Source organism: Mandrillus leucophaeus, unplaced genomic scaffold, assembly GCF_000951045.1.
Source record: "Mandrillus leucophaeus isolate KB7577 unplaced genomic scaffold, Mleu.le_1.0 Scaffold224, whole genome shotgun sequence".
NCBI lineage: Eukaryota > Metazoa > Chordata > Mammalia > Primates > Cercopithecidae > Mandrillus > Mandrillus leucophaeus.
This window is the reverse complement of record NW_012102299.1, coordinates 2,984,193-3,002,649: the sequence shown is the minus strand read 5'-3', so window position 1 is coordinate 3,002,649 and position 18,457 is coordinate 2,984,193. Positions and strand designations below refer to the sequence as shown.

The 18,457-nt window shown below is 37.8% G+C and overlaps 1 protein-coding gene across 1 annotated transcript in view; it reads left to right on the top strand.

The window, feature by feature from the left end:
• Positions 1-6,218: 6,218 nt before the first annotated feature.
• CCDC50 (coiled-coil domain containing 50) overlaps positions 6,219-18,457 on the top strand; it is a 45,876-nt gene continuing 33,637 nt past the window's right edge. The window contains exons 1-5 of the mRNA XM_011981359.1: positions 6,219-6,224; positions 6,671-6,761; positions 12,308-12,370; positions 13,221-13,347; positions 16,288-16,378. Coding sequence (XP_011836749.1) covers positions 6,219-6,224; positions 6,671-6,761; positions 12,308-12,370; positions 13,221-13,347; positions 16,288-16,378 — 378 coding nt within the window. The remainder of the gene's footprint in view (positions 6,225-6,670; positions 6,762-12,307; positions 12,371-13,220; positions 13,348-16,287; positions 16,379-18,457) is intronic.

Sequence of the window (18,457 nt, the reverse complement as noted above, 5' to 3'; positions counted from 1 at the left end):
TGGGACTACAGGTGCATGCCGTCATGCCTCCTGGCTAATTTCTTGTATTTTAGTGAAGACGAGGTTTCACCTGTTGTCCAGGCTGGTCTTGAACTTGGGAGCTCAGGCAATCTGCCTGCCTCGGAGTCCCAAAGTGCTGGGATTACAGGCGTGAGCCACTATGCCCGACCAGGATGCCATTTCTAACAGATGTTCCATTGAGCATTAGACTGTGAGGAATGCACATCATTTGGGGTTCTGAAGAGAACCTTAGTGACTGCGTGGTGGGAATAGAAAGACAGAGCCCAGGAATCAATTTGTTGGGCACTCAGAATAAATGACCTCCTGATTGAGCTCATTTTGAGGTTATGGGATGTTTCTTGAGAAGAAAGGAAGCTTAACTTGAGTGCTTTCTGTTAATACCTGCGTCAGCATCTTCTAAGAATAGACAAGGTCTGAGTCTTAACTTTTCTTGGGTAGCTTCTGTTTTGTTACTCCCACCAAAAAAAAAAAAAGGTTTTGGATTCAAAGCACCAGTCCATACAGTTGATTCCTTTAACACAGGAAGCTTGTGAGGTTGTCCATGTTTGTGGGCATTTTAAACATCATTTATGGTAGCCAAATCAGATAAACCTTATATGGAAAGTTTTATCTGTGTTCGACAGTTTAACCAATATAAGTAAAGACTGCTCTATTTCTACCTTGCTACCTTTCCCCTGCTTTTTCACTGTTCCTCTCACTCCAGATCATTTGTCCTGTCAGATGGAAATTCTGACTCAGCCATTTTCTCTTTCCCAGTAAGTTACCCAGTTCCTCTGTGGTCGCTGATAATGATGTAGATGGTCTGTGATACTAAAGTAGGACTTCTGATGTGAGGACTTACATCATCTCAGCATTTTCAAAACCCACTTGCCTGCAATCTGGTGTATCTGCGGTTAGCTATAACATATCTATTTGCCAAACAAGTGGTTTGGGTTACTGGGGTTTTCATTTAACTCTGAATTTAGGGGATTAGAAAAAATGTAACTCAGGAACATACTTTGATAAATTGCGTGAGAATGAAATGTTGGGATTCAATCAGTAGTTTTACTTTTCAAAATGATTCTTTGCAGTGTGTTTATTGAAGTGTGCATGTGTTGTTGGCACACAGTTAAAACTTATACTTATTACCCGTCTTGTAAAACTATCGATGATGCTATTATATAATTTAGTGCTCCCTATTTTAAGTTGCTACATGATAACTGAATTTACTTGTACAGTTGATACTAATAAAACATTTCTTTGCAGTGAAGAGCTGGTATAATTTCTCCATTCTGATAATGAAAACTGAACAACTTCTCCTATTTCTCTCCTTACATTGCTGTTCAGGAATATTGTTGACAAATTTGGGACCACATGTGGGCTTTACTTTTGTTAACGTTCAAAGGAGCATTATGAAATGAATCAATAAAATTGCTACTACTACTGATTTTCTTCCTCGTAAATATTTCTTATATTTACTGTTTAGATGCTTATATTAGAATAAAAACATGTATCTCTCTTTATTATGAAATATTTTGAAGAGGATTATCAGGTTCTTCTTCATGGAAGACGAATTGGAAAAAACAGAAGTGTTTAAAAAGGAAGATAAGCTACATTGTAATCCCATAGTATGTTGTTAATGTTAGAATTTTAATTATCCTTTCTAGTACCTTCTAAATTTAAATTGAATAGTCAAGTATTTCAGCTATAGTCAGGGTATACTATAGGGAGGCATAAGATCAGCCCTAGACTCAGCCTATAACATGGAGAGTACATTTGGGACTTAACCTGTGCATTAACCCATATGATATGCTACATGGATAGTTATCCAACAGACGTCAGAATATCAGTTGTTTCTACAAAACACCTACATATACTCTGGAGAATGTGAGTGCTTTGAGGCTGGAACTAGGAACCTAATCACCAGAGGTTGGCAGATTTTGTCCTTTCGAAGACAGTTTTACTTCTGGTTATCAGAAAAATGGGTTGTGTTTTAAAGTAAAGGGGGTTTCCAGTGGCTGAAACATTTGAAAGGAGTCCAGATGATTGCTTGGACAAGATAAGGCTGAATTTGACAACTATTAAGACCCTTTCTGATAATGTATCTATAATTGTAATAAAGTGATAATTGGCATCTTTTTATGAACAGTGGCTGAAATTTAGAAGTATTTGAGGAAACTAGGAAGCCTAGTCTGCCATTTAGGACCATTATTATTGGAAATGTTTCCTTGGGATTACAGATTCGTGATACTCTTGACAGTTTGGTACTGTAACCAAGAAGGTGACTTTAGCAGATCAGATATTTGGAAGAAATTTGCAGAGGATCATGAGTTATACTATTCTGGTGTTTGTAAAACTTTTTGTGAAAAAGGCAGCTTTCTATCTGTAATGTTTATTGTAGGGTAGTTAACCCCGAAAATGTCTTTCTGTTACTAGAATTTCTGAAGGATTTTCTCCTTTCTTCTTCTTCTTTTTCGGATATCAACCTCGAGTTGTTTTTTTTTTTTTTTTCTATTCACTTTATACTTAATTTATTAACACTTTTTAATTCTTGGGATGATTTGGCAGTTTGCAACTACAGGGGAGTTCTAAGGACGTGGGGCAGTTTTCTGAAACCAGTAATTCAGGAGACTAGCTCCAGATGGTGCAAATTCCTGCTAGCACCTTGGCACATACTGCTTTCTCTGCTTTCAATGCCACATATATCCTAAGCACCCCATTGCATTGTTTAGCTGAACAAATATATCCATATGTGTACACACATTTTTCTTGATTCTGAGCTCTAATCTTAACAGTGCCACTCATTTAACTGTGTGATCTTGGGAATATTACTACAAATCTCAGAGCCATCATTTCTTTCTAAGTTGAGTGATCTGTTTAATTGTGGCCCAAAGAAACCAAGAATTGACCACGTGCCTGAGTATATCACTTTTCTAGGTATTCTAGGATTCTATTAGGCAACATATCCTTTCATTATAATAAATCTGAAATTCCAGGTGAAGGAATTTACTGTTGTTTGAGGTCGTGTTGATAGACATGTAGCTCCATAGCCTTGTTTCAGATAAGCTGGAGGATGTGGGTGAGTCAATATGCTGGATGGATGTGGGTGGAAAAATCCAACATTTCATGTTATGTCCTGTGCACTAGCCATCATTGTTCTAAGGATCTATGTTTTTCACAAACATTTATTTGAAAATCACTATCCTGGGCACTGGGCTAAATAGTTGGAGATAAAATGATCCATAATATTTTTCTTGCTTTTCAGGATCTAGAATGTATGCTGGGGAAACATGAGTAAAATTTTTTAATAGTATAATTAGTGCTACAGTACTATCCTGTAAACTACGTGCTATGAAAGTACTGAAAGAAAATAATAGATGAGTCTGCTGCATGTTTGTGAGTCAGCTACATAGGTGACATTTGAATGGGGTCTTGTAGGTTGATTGTGAATTTTCTAGATGATAGAGAGGTGGATGGGTGCTTTGGGCAGATAGAACACAGTGATTCCCTCACCACCATCTGTGTAGTAATGGTGACTAAGCTTCTTGCCCATTTGCAGGGCTCTCCCATTCTCTGTGTTTCATTCTCACAACAATCAAGCAACCAAAAACAGAAACCAAAACCAATAACCATAAGAATCTCTAGACAGATGAAATATTGGTAAATATTGCTTGGTTTTTAGTCATCTGTATAAGGTGTAGAATGAAAATCTTCGTCTTTCAGAAAGGAATTACAGAAATTCTATGTGGACTTTGTGGACAATTTAGTAGTGGGATTATTGTACTAAGGATAGTAACTACAAGACAGTGAATCTGATTTAATTGTATTATGGATCTCTGTTTAGAAGGATCATCTATCTTCCAGACAGGTGGAGTATCATGGCATATTGGAAAGAACAGGGCATTTAGAGACTTAATTAGAAAAGTAGCCCTGCCGTTGATTACTTTGACTAGTAACAAAATAAATGAAGATGGAACACCTATGTAGATTATTTGCTTAACTTCAGCCAAAATTAGATGCCGCTACCCTCCCACTGTCATACTGTAGTTAGATTTTGTTAATTTCAATGACACGAAAATTTTAGAACACTAGAAAATGGAGAAGGATCAAAAGTTTGTGTTACCCTTTGTTCTCTGGTAAACGAATTGCTCACGCATTGCTTAAGTGTTCTTTCAGCCTTGAGCCTGAAAGTGAGAAATTTTAGTTATCAGTGATCAGCAACTCAGAGCTATGTTTGCTTTTATGGGGCTCATAATTGGGGTATTTGAGTGAGCATAAGAGAGTGTCTGCTGTCTATAGCCAAGCATCTCTAAGCTCCCTACCTGCCCTGCTGATGGGGGTTGGGGAGGGGGTTGGTTTTGCTAATGGTATTGGTGGTAGTGATACTGATGTCATTTTGTTGATCTCTGTATAAACATTGCTGAGGCTGAGAATGTAGAGGATTTGTCATTAGGATAAGCTCTATTCAGTTTCTCTGAATCCCATTTCTCTTTTACTCAGGTAATTTTATTAGAACTTTTAATAAAGAGAAGAAACTCTAACCGATTAGGGAGACATTTCTTTTGTAGGGCAGCATAAGAGTTTTACAAAATATGTTTATTGTTTCAAAGTGTCATTAATATATCTTAGAGACACGAGTCTAAAATTTAACAGTATCTTCTCCACCCAAGTGGAGGGAAACTTGTGGATGTTGAAAAGAGGGTTAGAGAGAGAGATGAGGGCAAGTGGTAGGTCCCAAAGAGAGATTTCCCTTGAAATTTCTCACTGTAGTCACCACCTAGGGTGTCCCATAGGTTACTTAGGAAACACTGAAAGAATCGGAAGGATGGGGTGATGGGAAGAGGGCGAGAGATGAGAAGGTGCTTAATGGGTACAGTGTACATTATTCAGGTGGTGATTATGGTAAAAGCCCAGACTTCACTACTAGACAGTATATCCATATAACAAAGCTGCACTTGAACCCCTTACGTGTATACAATTAAGGAACTTTTTATTGCTATTTTTTTCGGGTGTAAATATAGGCCATGATTGCTAGAAGTCTCTTTTTGGGAGATAGTGAGGCAAAGTAAACTAGGTCTCTTTTTTATTTGCGTTTTGGGGGACCTGGAAACCACTTTCTGAATACCTGTGCCATCTTTACTAAAAATTACTTTTATCCTTGATTTTAAAGAACTTAATGCACATTTATCTTATTTTAACTAGTATTTCATAATACCCCCTCCCCTTTTTTTTTCCCTGATACTCTAAGCAGAAATATCTGGGGCCAGAAGAGGTGGATTTGATTTCCAGTTCATTTGTTTTATTTATTGGGTAGTCTTGCTCAAGCCGTTTTATTTCTCTTGAGCCTTAGTTTCCTTGTAAATAAAATGGGGATGTTGATAAAGCCTTTATCCTCAGATGGTTAGGAGGAATACATGTGAAAGTGCCTTGTAATCTATGAAGTGCCGTATAAATGTTAGTTGTGGCTGTCTGTTATTACCAGACTTTCACAAGACAAAATGTATCTCTTGAATATCTTTCTTGTTCATAGTAGATGTTTTCGTGTATGTAGAACAAAGGAAAGCAAGCATAATCCCTGCTTTCAAAGCAGAGTATGTAGTCCATTTGCTATTCGTAACATTTACATAAAAAGAATAATTCACAAAATTCTACCATTCTATAAAAGGGAAAACAGACATAGGTGAAAGAAATAGCCTCTTGTTAATGTATTATTAATCCAGGCATTTTTATGTGGGTGGAAGCTTGTAAAGATGAATGATGGCAATTGTAATTTCAGAAAGTCTTAAGATGTAGGTAAAAGAACAAGGGAAGGCGAATGGCTGTTTTTCCACTTCCTTTTTAGGTTATGTAGAATTAGTTGGGATAGCACTGGGAATGTGCACATTATTTGGATAATGTATGAAAGGAATGTGTAGCCACTCACTGAATCAGAAATTTCTGGGTTTGGTTGAAATATGTACTCATTGTGCTTACTTGACTGAAGTGAAAAAAGGAGTTCTTGATAGCAGGAGCACTGTTCACTGTTTAGATTTAGTTAATCTTGTGCATAGCTTTTAAACTTTGGAGCAGAATTTGTTTAGCAAAATGTCCCCCACTAAGTTTTTTTCTCACTGGCGTTGCCAGTATAAATACAAGTTAAGTTCTTGATTCTTGTCCAAAATTTGAGACTGTGTTCATTTAGTGGAAGAGTAAACAAAATTTCTGCTGCCCTTAGGGGTATGCGCGTATGTGGGGGATGTGGCAGGGGTTGGGAGGGGCACTTCTGTTTGTCCCTGAGTAAAAGATAAGGGAATTCTAAAGACTCTTACCCCATCACTTGTCAGTCTGAACCACCTCTTTGAAACAGGCTTTCGAAAGATTATTCTGTTTCTGAGTGAGAAAGAGAAACTTGCTGTAAATGAGCTTTCTAAAATAACAATCTTAAATATGTTTTATGAAAAATGCTCAGTTTACTTATTTCTTTGTTGGTGAAAGCTGAGAAGATCTTAATCTGGTACTGTTAATGCCTAAGGAAAAAAATGTTAAAGACTATTTTAGGCCTCCAAATTTGTTGTCATTTGGGCCAGAATTTTAAGAGACATTCAAATCAATGTTGGTTTGTTTTTTTCTCTTTTCCTTTAAAATGTTGAATTATTAAAGTATACAAATTTTGTCTCTATTTTTCTACTAGTTGCCAATGGTAGGGCAGACGAGGGTGTTACCCGTAGAAGGAGAACGAGTAGTTCTGCATCGAAATTCATGGAAAGCTCCTACAGTCATTGGTAGGGAATGGGGGAGTGGGCTGTGTCTGGAGCTGGAGGGGTGAAGTTGGCAAGCAGATGGACCTGGAAAAAGGTGTGTGAGGAGAAGCAATAAAGCGAAAACAAAAATGAGAGACTTAGGAAGCAAATGCAAAAAGAGAAAAAGAAAAAGTATGAGAGGTCGAATTTGGTTGGCGTGAGGTGGAGCGGGGTGGTGATCACCCGATTTTCCTTGGTACTTTTCAGGTAAGTTGTATACCTGGAATGCCTAGAAAGGAACCAGTTCCTCATGAGGGTGCACCAGGGCTTTCCTATCACATCTCTTGCTGTAATTCCCTTTGGGGCTTCTGTGCCCCAGGCACACACAACTCCAGAATGGCCTGTGGATTTTCATCTTTTTGGCTTTGTCCATAATTGGCCTCTTTGCCAAGAATGTTTACCACTTCTGTCCATAGGAATTTTAACTTACCTTGAGATACATTTGGTGTTAATTACTTTAAGGTTTCTTGATACAAAGTTTCTGGATGCATTCTGTTTAAATCACTCCCACTTCTTACATCTACCCCCAATTCATAACAAGCATAACTGCTCCAGTGTTTATGACTTCAAAGAATTTTCTTTAGTACAACAAATTGTCTTTAGTACAGTGTTTATTAACTTACATTATACTTGTTTTCCTCTCTGATATTTCACCTCATTGATGGCTTGGAGATGACTCATTCATCCTGAAATAGAGTTCAACACATGTTTATTGAGTAAATGAGTGTTTATTAGTTGCATACGATGCCATTCATGTATTTAGGGGGAGATCAACATCTCAATGAAAACCATTCTTTAAGGAAATGGATGGGGGGTGTATATATGTACATATTTATGTATGTCAGCCAGTCATCCTTTCTGTTTCTGAGACCTGCTTGGCCTATTGTAAATTAATTCACCGTATACTAATTTGTGTGTACAGGCATCCCTCATTTTATTGCACTTTGGACAAACTGTGTTTTACAAATTGAAGGTGTGTAGCAAGCATTTCTTAGTAATAGTGTGTTTTTAAATTTAGGTATGTACATAACCTGTTTCGACTGAATTCCGTCGCACATTTAATAGACTATCAATAGATAGACTATAGTGTAAAAATAACTTTTATATGTTCCAGGAAACCAAACAATCATGTGATTCATTTTATTGCGATACTTGCTTTATTGCAGTGGTCTGGAACCAAACCTGCAATATCTCTAAGGTAGGCCTGTATTTAGATTAACATATCATTGAAACTCCTTTAATGAGAATGGGGATAGGGTTCTAGTTTTATGTAGTTTGTTTATTGCTAAATTAGTTTAAATGATATTTGACATATCTTACGTGTGTTATGCTGTCATAATAGCAGAGTTTAATTCTGTTTATGGCATTATTTTCTCCCTTTCTCCTACTCTTGTTTGACTTTATGATCCAGCTTTTTTTTTTTTTTTAAACTTCTTTCGATTAATGAGCACACGTTGTGTGGAAGGTGCAGAGTACACCCACAAAGTCCCTGCCATGAAGAGCTTGCAGCTGGATAGGAAAGCAGCTGTGTGCTCGAATTTCAGAGCAAAGTGCATTTTTTTCTGTTAATGCTCTTCTAAGCAATGAGGCAGAGTTGCACGGCTTTTAATGTTCAAAAGAGACTTAGCCACCATCCGTAACGCTGGGAAAATGGGCAGAGGGGAGAGCCTACAAGACACTTGAGATCTGGGTGGGAACAAAGGAGAATAGTTGTGTAATTGACTATGGCGGGAAGCTCATTTTAGTAGCAGGCTGGGAGTAGTAGGAGACATTGATAGGGTTGGCTTATGGCAAGAAGGTCAGCCTGAGTTCTGGATGAGTGAAAGTAAACATAGGAGGGAAAAAGTTTGAGAAATGGGAAGGTGAAAGGTGGTTCACCTTAAAGGTGCCCACAGGGAAACGTGGGGAGATGAGTTTATGCCGTTTATCCTCAGTGGACTGTTTATACTGTTTACATCAAAGGTAGAGGAGGTTAGAAAAGGAGAAAAGTTCTCTTCAGGCTCTGAGCTTGGCCTGGCTGTGAAATAGTTTCTGTTCTGGTTACCGATTTACAAAGTTGACTGGATATGTGATTGTTTTCCAGGTTGTACTAGAATACTGATGCAGGGAATACAGAGGCAAATCTTGAAAAAAAACTAGAGTGGGTTCAGAAGAAATTATATATTGGGCAAGTAATATTTCAGTATAAATGAGATTATATGTTTGGAAACTCCTAGTAAACTCTGAAGGGCTGAGTCAGTGCATTTGACAGTGCAGCTCTGTGTGTATGTGTTTGTGTACTTCCTCATAATCACTGAAAACCTTCTAGATCCTCTTGACTAGCTCAGGCCCTGCTCTTCTCTTTTGGGTACTAATTCAGCTTCTGCAGATTTAGGGACAAATCACAGTAATAGAATATACTTTAGTCTTGCTGTTTAGATACTAAGAAATCATTATGAGGAGTCAAGGTAATCAGTAATTCGTAAATTTCTCACACCTGTTATAATGCGTCAAGCCATATCTTCATGTTCATTGTTTAGCAATATGTGCTATTGACAACATGAAATTAAGTTAATTTAATATATAACTTAAAATGTAATATTTAAGACATTTAAAAAGCACAGGAAATAGAGAAACCCATGAACCTACTACCCGCATCAGATGTTAATATTTTGCCTTGTTGTTTGTCTTTTCTGTTTTTGCTTTTGAAGCAGTAGAATGGCTTGTGCAGCCAAGGCACTCATGCCCCTTTTCATCTCACTGGAGAGAGAACTACTGTTTGGAGTTAAGTTTGTGTCAGTGCCATATTATTAAAAAATTTTTTTTTTTTACCATAGGTATATCTGTCCACAAACAGTATATTTTAATGTTTAATGTTCTGCTGACTAAAGTTAAGAAATATTTTTAAAATTATTGTACTTCTTCACATGATTCTCCACATGGAAAAATGTAATAATTTCATAATTCTTAATTTTAGTTAGCGTGGTGTTCGAAACATAGAAAATATATTTTTGGCATTAACGTTCTCACCTAATAACGTAAATTGAAGTGGCTTTTAAACTTTTTGTAATCTATAGAATGATGTGTGTTTCACATTTTGACCTAGTACCTATCATCTCTGTGTATTTCTGTGATCTGTATATATGTAATACTGGAAAAGTTTCCCCAAACTAGTTTCCTGTACTGTGTGTGATCTATAATAGTCCCTTGGTATTTGTGGGGTAGGGTGTGGAGTTGGTTCCAAGACCACACATGGATACTAAAAATCTATGGATGCTTCAGTCCTTGGTATAAAATGTGTTAGTATTTGCATATAATTCATACACATTCTACTGTATACTTTACATTGTCTCTAGATTACTTATAATATCTAATACAGTGTAAATGCTATGTAAATAGCTGTTATACACTGTTTCGTTTAGAGAACAATGATAAGAAAAAAAGTGTGTACATGTTCAGTACAGCCACATTTTTTTTTTCCTAAGTATTTTTTATCTGTGGTTGATTGAAACCATGAATCCAAAACTCAGGGCTATGAGGGCCAATTGTCTTCTGTTATTCTCTAGACCATTGACTTTTAAAATGCTTTTCTCAGGCTTAGTAAATTGATTTTTTGACCTGATAATAGGTTGCCACCCATAATTTGAAAATCATTAAGATTAATCGTAAAATTTGACCTAATCATAATCTAAAATTAAGACTGACTTTAATATATAAGCACAAGCGTTTCCGGTATAATAAAGGTGTTTTAAATGATAGGTCAGTGTATTAAAATAACATTCTTCACACAAGATTTGATTATATTTATTGTAGCTGATTCATTAATTTTTATAAATTGAGTCCGTGTTTAAATTGAGTCTATTTAAAAATCAGATATTAATTAATTGAAGTGTTTTAGAGAGTATATACTGGTTAATGTAGAATATTTTCTTTCCATCCATTCTGACCATGGTTTACCTGGAGGGAAGGAGGGCCGTCATTGTGTCAGGGAAGGGGAAAGAGCTCTTGAGCTCTTGCTGGCTTAGACTTTGACGCCAAGCCCTGTCACCAGTGAACTCTGTGCAGCCTTAGAAAATCCCTTCTTCCTTCTGGCTTTCAGTTTCCTCACTTATTAAATGAGGATGCTATCTAGCTCATCTTGAAAGTACTTTTATTCTGTGAAATATAAGGTAACTAGGACCTGGGCTTCAAGATATTAGATTCGTTGAGAATATAGCTGATGAAAAAGAACAGGGCTTTCTATTCGAATTACTGGTTTTGCTGTTACGTTTGAGTGAGGATTAAGCAGGTTGTATTCAGTTTAATGTAGGTCTTGGGCAAGAATTATTCCTCCGTTCAAAACCGTTTCAAAATAATCTTGACCTCCCCAAGATCTCCCTCCCTTGTTGTGGCATTATCCCTCAGTAGTGAAGGACACAATTATGTTGAGTGTATATGTGAATATACGTAAGTGCGAAGAACAGCAAAGGAATGTTCTTCATTCTGTTTCAGTTAAGTGTGCTCATAGGCAAATCCAAAGCTGCAGAAAAAAATCTACCACTTTTCCTAAGCTCTAGGGACTGTTTCATGAGTCCTACTCAATTGCAATAATCTGAGGCTTTGGGGAGTTTCCTTTTTTTTTTTAAACATGAATTACATGCTTGGAATAGAGTGAGAACATATCACTTAAACTACACGTTCTTAAAACAGCAGTTTCCATGATGAATCCTTCATGTTTTGTCTGTTTGTATATTTACGAAGCAGGAGTTTAAATTGCAGCTTGGGGTAAACATGGATGTTTGAGACTTATTTCTTCCCATTTTGCTTCTAAGAAGACAGGTCAGGAAATACCCTTGCCTGGATCTTCAGGTGGAGGCAGAGTTGGGGCGGATTCCTGGTTTCTTTCAGGCTTCCCATTTTCTTTTGGTTTGTAGATTATTTGGGGGCAGCCCAAGGTTTAGAGGGACCTAGAGACCTAGTTCCAACTCGTGTCCCTGGGGATTGACCCACTAAAGAATGTTTAAGAAATTGAGAATTTTTAAAGTAGAACTCTGCCCTACCTGAGGGACTAGTGAAAATATCTTTTTCCTTCAGAGACACCAGGGTGGACATAAATTGCTGGGAGAGGATCGTCTGAACCACAGAGAAGTGTAGGTTAGATTTCTTTTAACACCTCTAATTACGCAGTAACCCACTTCTCTCTCAGTAGCAGTATGCAAAGCATGATTGATACTTCTGTTATTTCAGCAGCACTTACCCTCCTTTTATGGAAGTGGATTGGAATTTCTAGACCTCTGGAATCTGATTCTCTAAGTGTTCTCACCTCAGGCCAGGGGCCAAGGCTAACCAGTGTTTTGTGACACCCTGTGCTTGGCACTAAGCAGGATTTTTGTGACTAAAGACTACATACTTAACTAGTCACTATTTTATGTATTGAGAATTATGAAGTTTGTCATTCTGAAATATTAGAATTGATTTTTTTTTAAAGTAAAAGAAAAGTCCTTCCCTTTGTATGTTAAAGTATTACTAATGAGCCTTCCTGTCTCTTTTTCCTCCTTCATCTTCTGTAGTGTGCCGAGATTTTGCTGTCCTGGAGGACCACACCCTGGCTCACAGCCTGCAGGAACAAGAGAGTGAGTAATACCTCTCATTTCTGCTCCGTCAGTTTTCTTTTTTTAGTGGTAGCTTGAGGCTGGTTTCTTAGGGCTTAGGTAGGGAGAGAGCACAGTCACTTGGCGTCACCACCCGTACATTCTGAAGGATTTCTTTAGGCAAATGATGCCTGAGTGAGCAGTGAAGTTTCGGGCATGTTTAAGTAAGACAGGCTGCCAGGGATTAGTAGACTGCTGCATCTCTAGGAGGAAAAGAGGGGTTTGAACCTTTTTTCTTGCCTTTTGTTGTAGGAGGGACACAATGGTTGTAGATTTATCTGGGGTGCATGTGTAGAAGAATCTATTCTTGCTCCTAGGATAGGGACCTGAAGAGTTTTCCCAGGCAACCATGGTATAAATGAGATCACATTGTGGATTTTTCTGAATCTTTTTTTCCGTGTAGTGATGGAAAGTAAATCTGAGCTATGCATGTTATGTTAAAGTACATATTTGTGAATATATGATTTGTGAATTCACATATAAATACAAAATTAAAGTTTTGAAAAATGCAGTTAATAAATAGAGTGACAACATGTAGTAGTAGAAAGAGCATTAGCCCTGGCTTTAGAATATTCGTGTAGATGTCCTGGCACTGCCACTTTGTTGCCGTGTGACCAAAGGCAAATTATTTAATCTTTTTGATCCTCTTTTTACTTAATGGAAAAGTGGGGATATTAATTTCTTGCTCTTAATTATATATTGTTGTTGAGGCAATAAAACAAAGTGATGGATGCAAAGCTATTGCTGTGGTAAAGCTCTTAAGATTTTTATGGCATTTATTACTAACAAACTAAGGCGTTATTAATTCCTGTCCTCAATCTTCTTGTTCCAGTTGAGCATCATTTGGCATCAAACGTTCAGCGGAACCGTTTGGTCCAGCATGATCTCCAGGTGGCTAAACAGCTCCAAGAGGAAGATCTGAAAGCGCAGGCCCAGCTCCAGAAGCGCTACAAAGACCTGTGAGGATTTGGGAGGTGGGAGGGGTAGTGTCAAGACTGGTTTTCTCTGTGGAGCTAGCAAACAGGGCAGGGGAAAAGGAGCCTACTTCTGTTCCTCTGATTCCTTTTACTGTTAGATTACAGTCTTACAGTAACAGTTTATAGCTAACAGTTTTTTTGATTTGAAAATATTTTGTTGTTGTTGGAACACTTGACCAGGTTTAAGGACATGTGGATGATGGTGTAAATTCTAACATTTTTTTAGCTGTATGACTTTGGGCCAGTTAGTTAACTTCTCTGAATTTATTTTCCAATTTATTTTCCTTCCCCATAACGTGGGGAAAATAATCTCTGTCCCCTCTGTCGCGTAGTTTCTATGGGGAGTCCAGTGAAAGAGTGGACATCAAAGAACTTTGTGGGTTGTGTTGGTTCCTTTACTGTGTTCTAGCTGTGTTTGCTGCTCTTACTTTCCTTGCTTTTCAGTACATGACAGAATGTTCTGAAAAGCTCTGAAGTGTAGACTCAGTTATCTTCATAACTTCAGTGTCTGACAAAAGTTCTCTCTAGTAGCCTCGTTTAACAGACAGATAAACGGAAGTGATTATTTCTCAGGTTTCTTGTGGCACGGTGACTTTTATACTGTTTCAGTGTTATAAAGCTCCCAGGATACATTTCTTGTTTGAGAGTGGCTCTTACATCCTAAATCTTTCATGTGGGTAGATTCAACCACAGATACTGTGTTGAGGAGGAAGGGGTAAAGGAAAAATGGAAGGAACCCCTTAATTTAGTTTAGTGCCATATTCAGGTAAAAAGGGAAAGCCAGTCATTTTTGCTAACTTATAGGAAGGGTTTGCCCTTCTGTTTATTATTTGTAGAGAGGACTTTATTAATCATTTCGTTAAGCTTCCTTGCTTTGTAAATAAACACTTTTATTGATTCATGCTAAATCTGGCACCATGAAAGGAGACCAGAGATATGAATAAGACAGCCGTTACCTTTAAGGGCCTCAGGAAAACACCTTGAGCATTATATATCTAGAGATACATGCCTGAGTCACAGATAATTGAAATGTAAATTTCATGCCTATTTAGAGAGAAGAGACTGGGAAAAGCTTCACAAGACAGATGATATGTTTAATCTGAAACTTGAAGGTTAATTAGAAGTTTATAGTGATGGGGAAATCCATTCTAGCCAGGAGGAGCAGCATGCATAAGGGCAGGAGGTAAAAGGACTTGGAATCTCATGTTAACTGCAAGAAGTTCAGTATTGCTGGAGTGGAGAGTGTATTTACGGGCAGAAGTAGGAAGTGAGGCCAGAAAAGTAGTCAAAAGCTGGATCATAAAGGTCACGATAAGTTATGTTAAAGATTTCAGGTTTTGTAGAGTTTAAATTATAAGGAATGGAGAACCATTGAAGTAGTTTTAGATTTCCATTTTGGGATCTTATTCTGGAGAGTAGGTGGGTAAAGGCTTGGAGTGGGCAAGATTTGAAGACAGCTATTGTGAGCAATGGTAAAATTAAGAGATGATGAGGCTTGAATGAAGACTGGTGGTAGTGGTGGTAGTGAAGGTCATGGTAATGGAGATAAAAGAGGAAGAGAGATATTTGAGATGTTACGAGGCTCAGTGTCACAGGTTAAGGTGAGAGCCAAAGCTAGAATGTCCTAGAGTTCTAAATTCATTGCCCTTTACGTTATTCACTTTTCTCTGTTAGAAAGGCCAGTTCTGAGGTTGATGCAGATGTTTAAAATCCTGAATTAGGTTAATAACAGTATAATGAGCTTATTCAGAAATTATTAAGACAAATCACTCAAATACAAATCAGCAGTAGAGAGTAATATTTTATATGTCCTAAATGAGAGAAGAAGCAGGTATTATATTTCTGCCTGAGACTTCAAGGTTTTAGAATTGTTCCTGGATGAAATAAGTAAGCTGGAAGGGAAGACTTTCAGTTCACTCCCTGCAATTTGGAGAGCTGGACCTCTCAGGAAGGATGAAATGCTGCCGTTCTCATTGAACTGGAACCATTTATTCAGTCTGGATACCGGGGCTACTGTCCCAGGTCAGGATTGTTGCTTGCTTACTGCTGCTTTCTCCGTTGCGCTTTCCCAGGAGTCTGTATAATTAGCTGACTGAACCAGAGCTGGTGCTTCTTGGAAATACGGTTTGAAGTCATTAAGCTCAGATGAAACTTCACTTACTTATTTTCTGTACCAGAAGGTACATCTTCTGTGTCACTTGTGACCTTTAACACTTCATTTGGGTTTGCCTTCTCTGCGGTGCTTCTCCTTTCTTCCCACTTACTATCACATCCAATGTAGTTATTAGTCACTTAATTCTATACAGATTTTACATTAATTTGGGAGTTTCAGGTAGATGCTTGAATGAAGAGAGATAGAGGCCTTTGAAAACTTAAGTCCATGATTTTGTGTATGATTCTTAATTATTATAATGAGTGAATAAAGAGAAATACAGGAATTGCTCTGAGTAGATTTTCATTTATTTTCATTTCTTTGGTTTGAATAGATAAGAATAGTATGATATTAGACTTATAATGTGAAGTTACTAAGTGTAAACTTTTATAGCTTATAAAATGGCATGACAGAATGATTTGTGGTTATTAGTGGTAGAGGCAGGACCGAGAACAGGCCCCAGTGGGGTGAAGTGATATGGTGGTATAGAAGAGGCATGGAGTTTTCCATTGTTGGGTGTGATGATGAGATTCCAGTTCTACCACATATTTTCGTTGTGATCTTGAGAAAATGATTTAACTTCCCTGGGCCTTAGTTTTCTCATCTGTAAATGTGACTGTGTGAGCCTCTTTGCATCTTTATCTTGAAGATAAAGTGAGAAAAATAATGTACTTCTCATATAGTGAGTATTCAATAAATTGTATTTATTATTTTTAGGAAATACATTATTTTTTATTTTCCTTATTCATGTTTTCACCTTTGCTTTTTAGTGAACAACAAGACTGTGAAATTGCTCAGGAAATTCAGGAGAAGCTGGCTATTGAGGCAGAGAGACGACGCATTCAGGAGAAGAAGGATGAGGTATAACTTAGTTACTGCCCCTCTCCCTCATGGAGAAAGGGGTGCTCAGCTTTAGAGCAAAAACTTTCTGTAGTCACGGGCTCAATGAAGGTTGCTGAATGGGAAGCAGAATGCCTCTTATTTGGGCTGCATTTTCCTCTGTGGACCATGGTTTATACCCTCTTGACTATGTAAGTGGTAAAAGTCTTGAGAGATAATGATAATTTCACATATGATATGAGTTAATTTCCTATGACTGCTGTTACAGATTACTCCTGCAAACTTGGCTTAACAGAAATTTACTGTCTTAGAGTTCTGGAGGCTAGAAGTCTAAAATCTGAAGTGTTGGCAGGGTCACGGTACCTCTTGGGAAGGATCCTTCCTTGCCTCTTCCTAGCTCTTGACTCCTGGCAATCTTTGGCATTCCTTGGCTTGTATCTGCATCACTTCAGTCTCTGCCTCTATTGTCACATGACTTTCTTCTCTGTCTGTATCTTTGTGTCTTCCTGTCTTCCTAGAAGGACATCAGTCATTGGATTGAGGACCCACCCTAATTCAGTATGACATCAGCTAAACTAATTACATCTGCAAAGACCGTTTCCAAATAAGGTCCCATTTTGAGGTTTGGGTAGAAATGAATTTGGAGTGGGCACACTGTTCAGCTTACTATAAGGCGTCTGCCCCTGGGTGGTTTTTGCAGCATTAGAGAGAGCCGACTTTTGAGTGGAGCCTGCGCAGGATGCAGGGAGTAGTCCTTGGGAGAGGCCAGGAGCAGGCATTGCTCTCATTCTTTCTCTTTTTCTTAAAGGTTTCACTTTCCTGTGATCCATTGGTAAAAAAGACTAATCAGTTTGATTCTCTATATATATTTAAGTCCTATTGTTTAAAGGCTGAAAATGACTAAAATTACTAATAGTGTTTGGTTTGTGAGAAGACTTGAATTTACCGTTAGCTATTATTTCCATTTGTGTTATATTTTCAGCACTTCTTTTTTTTTTTTTTTTTGAGATAGCGTTTTGCTCTATCACCCACGGTGGAGTGCAGTGGTGTGATCTTACTGCAGTCTCCACCTCCCAGGCTTAAGTGGTCCTCTCGCCTCTTGATTAGCTGGGACTGCAGGCACACGCCCCCACACTTGGCTAATATTTTTAAATTATTTTTTTGTAGAGACGAGGTCTCACTGTATTGCCCAGGCTGGTTTCAAACTCCTAAGCTCACGCTATCTTCCTGCCTCAGCCTCCCAAAGCACTGGAATTCCTGGCATGAGCCACTGTGCCCAGCTTAGTTTCAGCACTTCTTATGAACAATTTATTTCATTTTACATCATTCCTATGCTACCTGCTTTCACACCTGTTATGCTGTACTTGGTCACTGTCTTGATTTATAATAAAGAAGAAAATGATTTATTATTTTTAATAGTTGGATGACGGTATGGTTTGTTATGCACCCAGAAACACTTTTGAGGGTTATAAGCATGGTGTTAGTAATTACATAAACTGAAACTGTACTGCGCAAACCGGCATTTATGATCATCCTGTTAAATAGATAGGATCGGGGTCATCAGTAGACAGCCTACATACACTGCTGCTCCTACTGAGCCACTCCTGTTCCTGGGGGACTTCTTGTTCAATGCCAGATGAATGTGAGACACCTGGTATGAGTGTAGTGAGTTGTTTCTTACAGAAACAAATCATGATCGCATGATAATCAGAACTGCAAGTAAAAATTAGGGATTATTTTTGATACTTCCTGTAATACACAGGAGGCTCTTTCTTAGTATTCAATGTGTTGCCTCTTTATAGTGAAGACTTTGCTTTGGGGATGACACTGGGAACTAAAAGAAGTGATTGTATTTTGTAGACAGGAACGCTTCTATTTAAAAAATACCAGAGTAATGAAGTTGGCTTCTTATAAATGCTACTGCTGTCCTGTGGGTTTTTTTTCCTCCATTTAGGGAAAAACAGGATAGAAAGAGAAAATAAAACACTTTATTTAAATTATGTAGAATCTAAACAGTAATCACAGTAAGTAGTCTCTTGGTAATACTATATAAAGTAAGCAGTTCAGCGATTAACTCCAGTTTCAAGATGTAGAAATTAA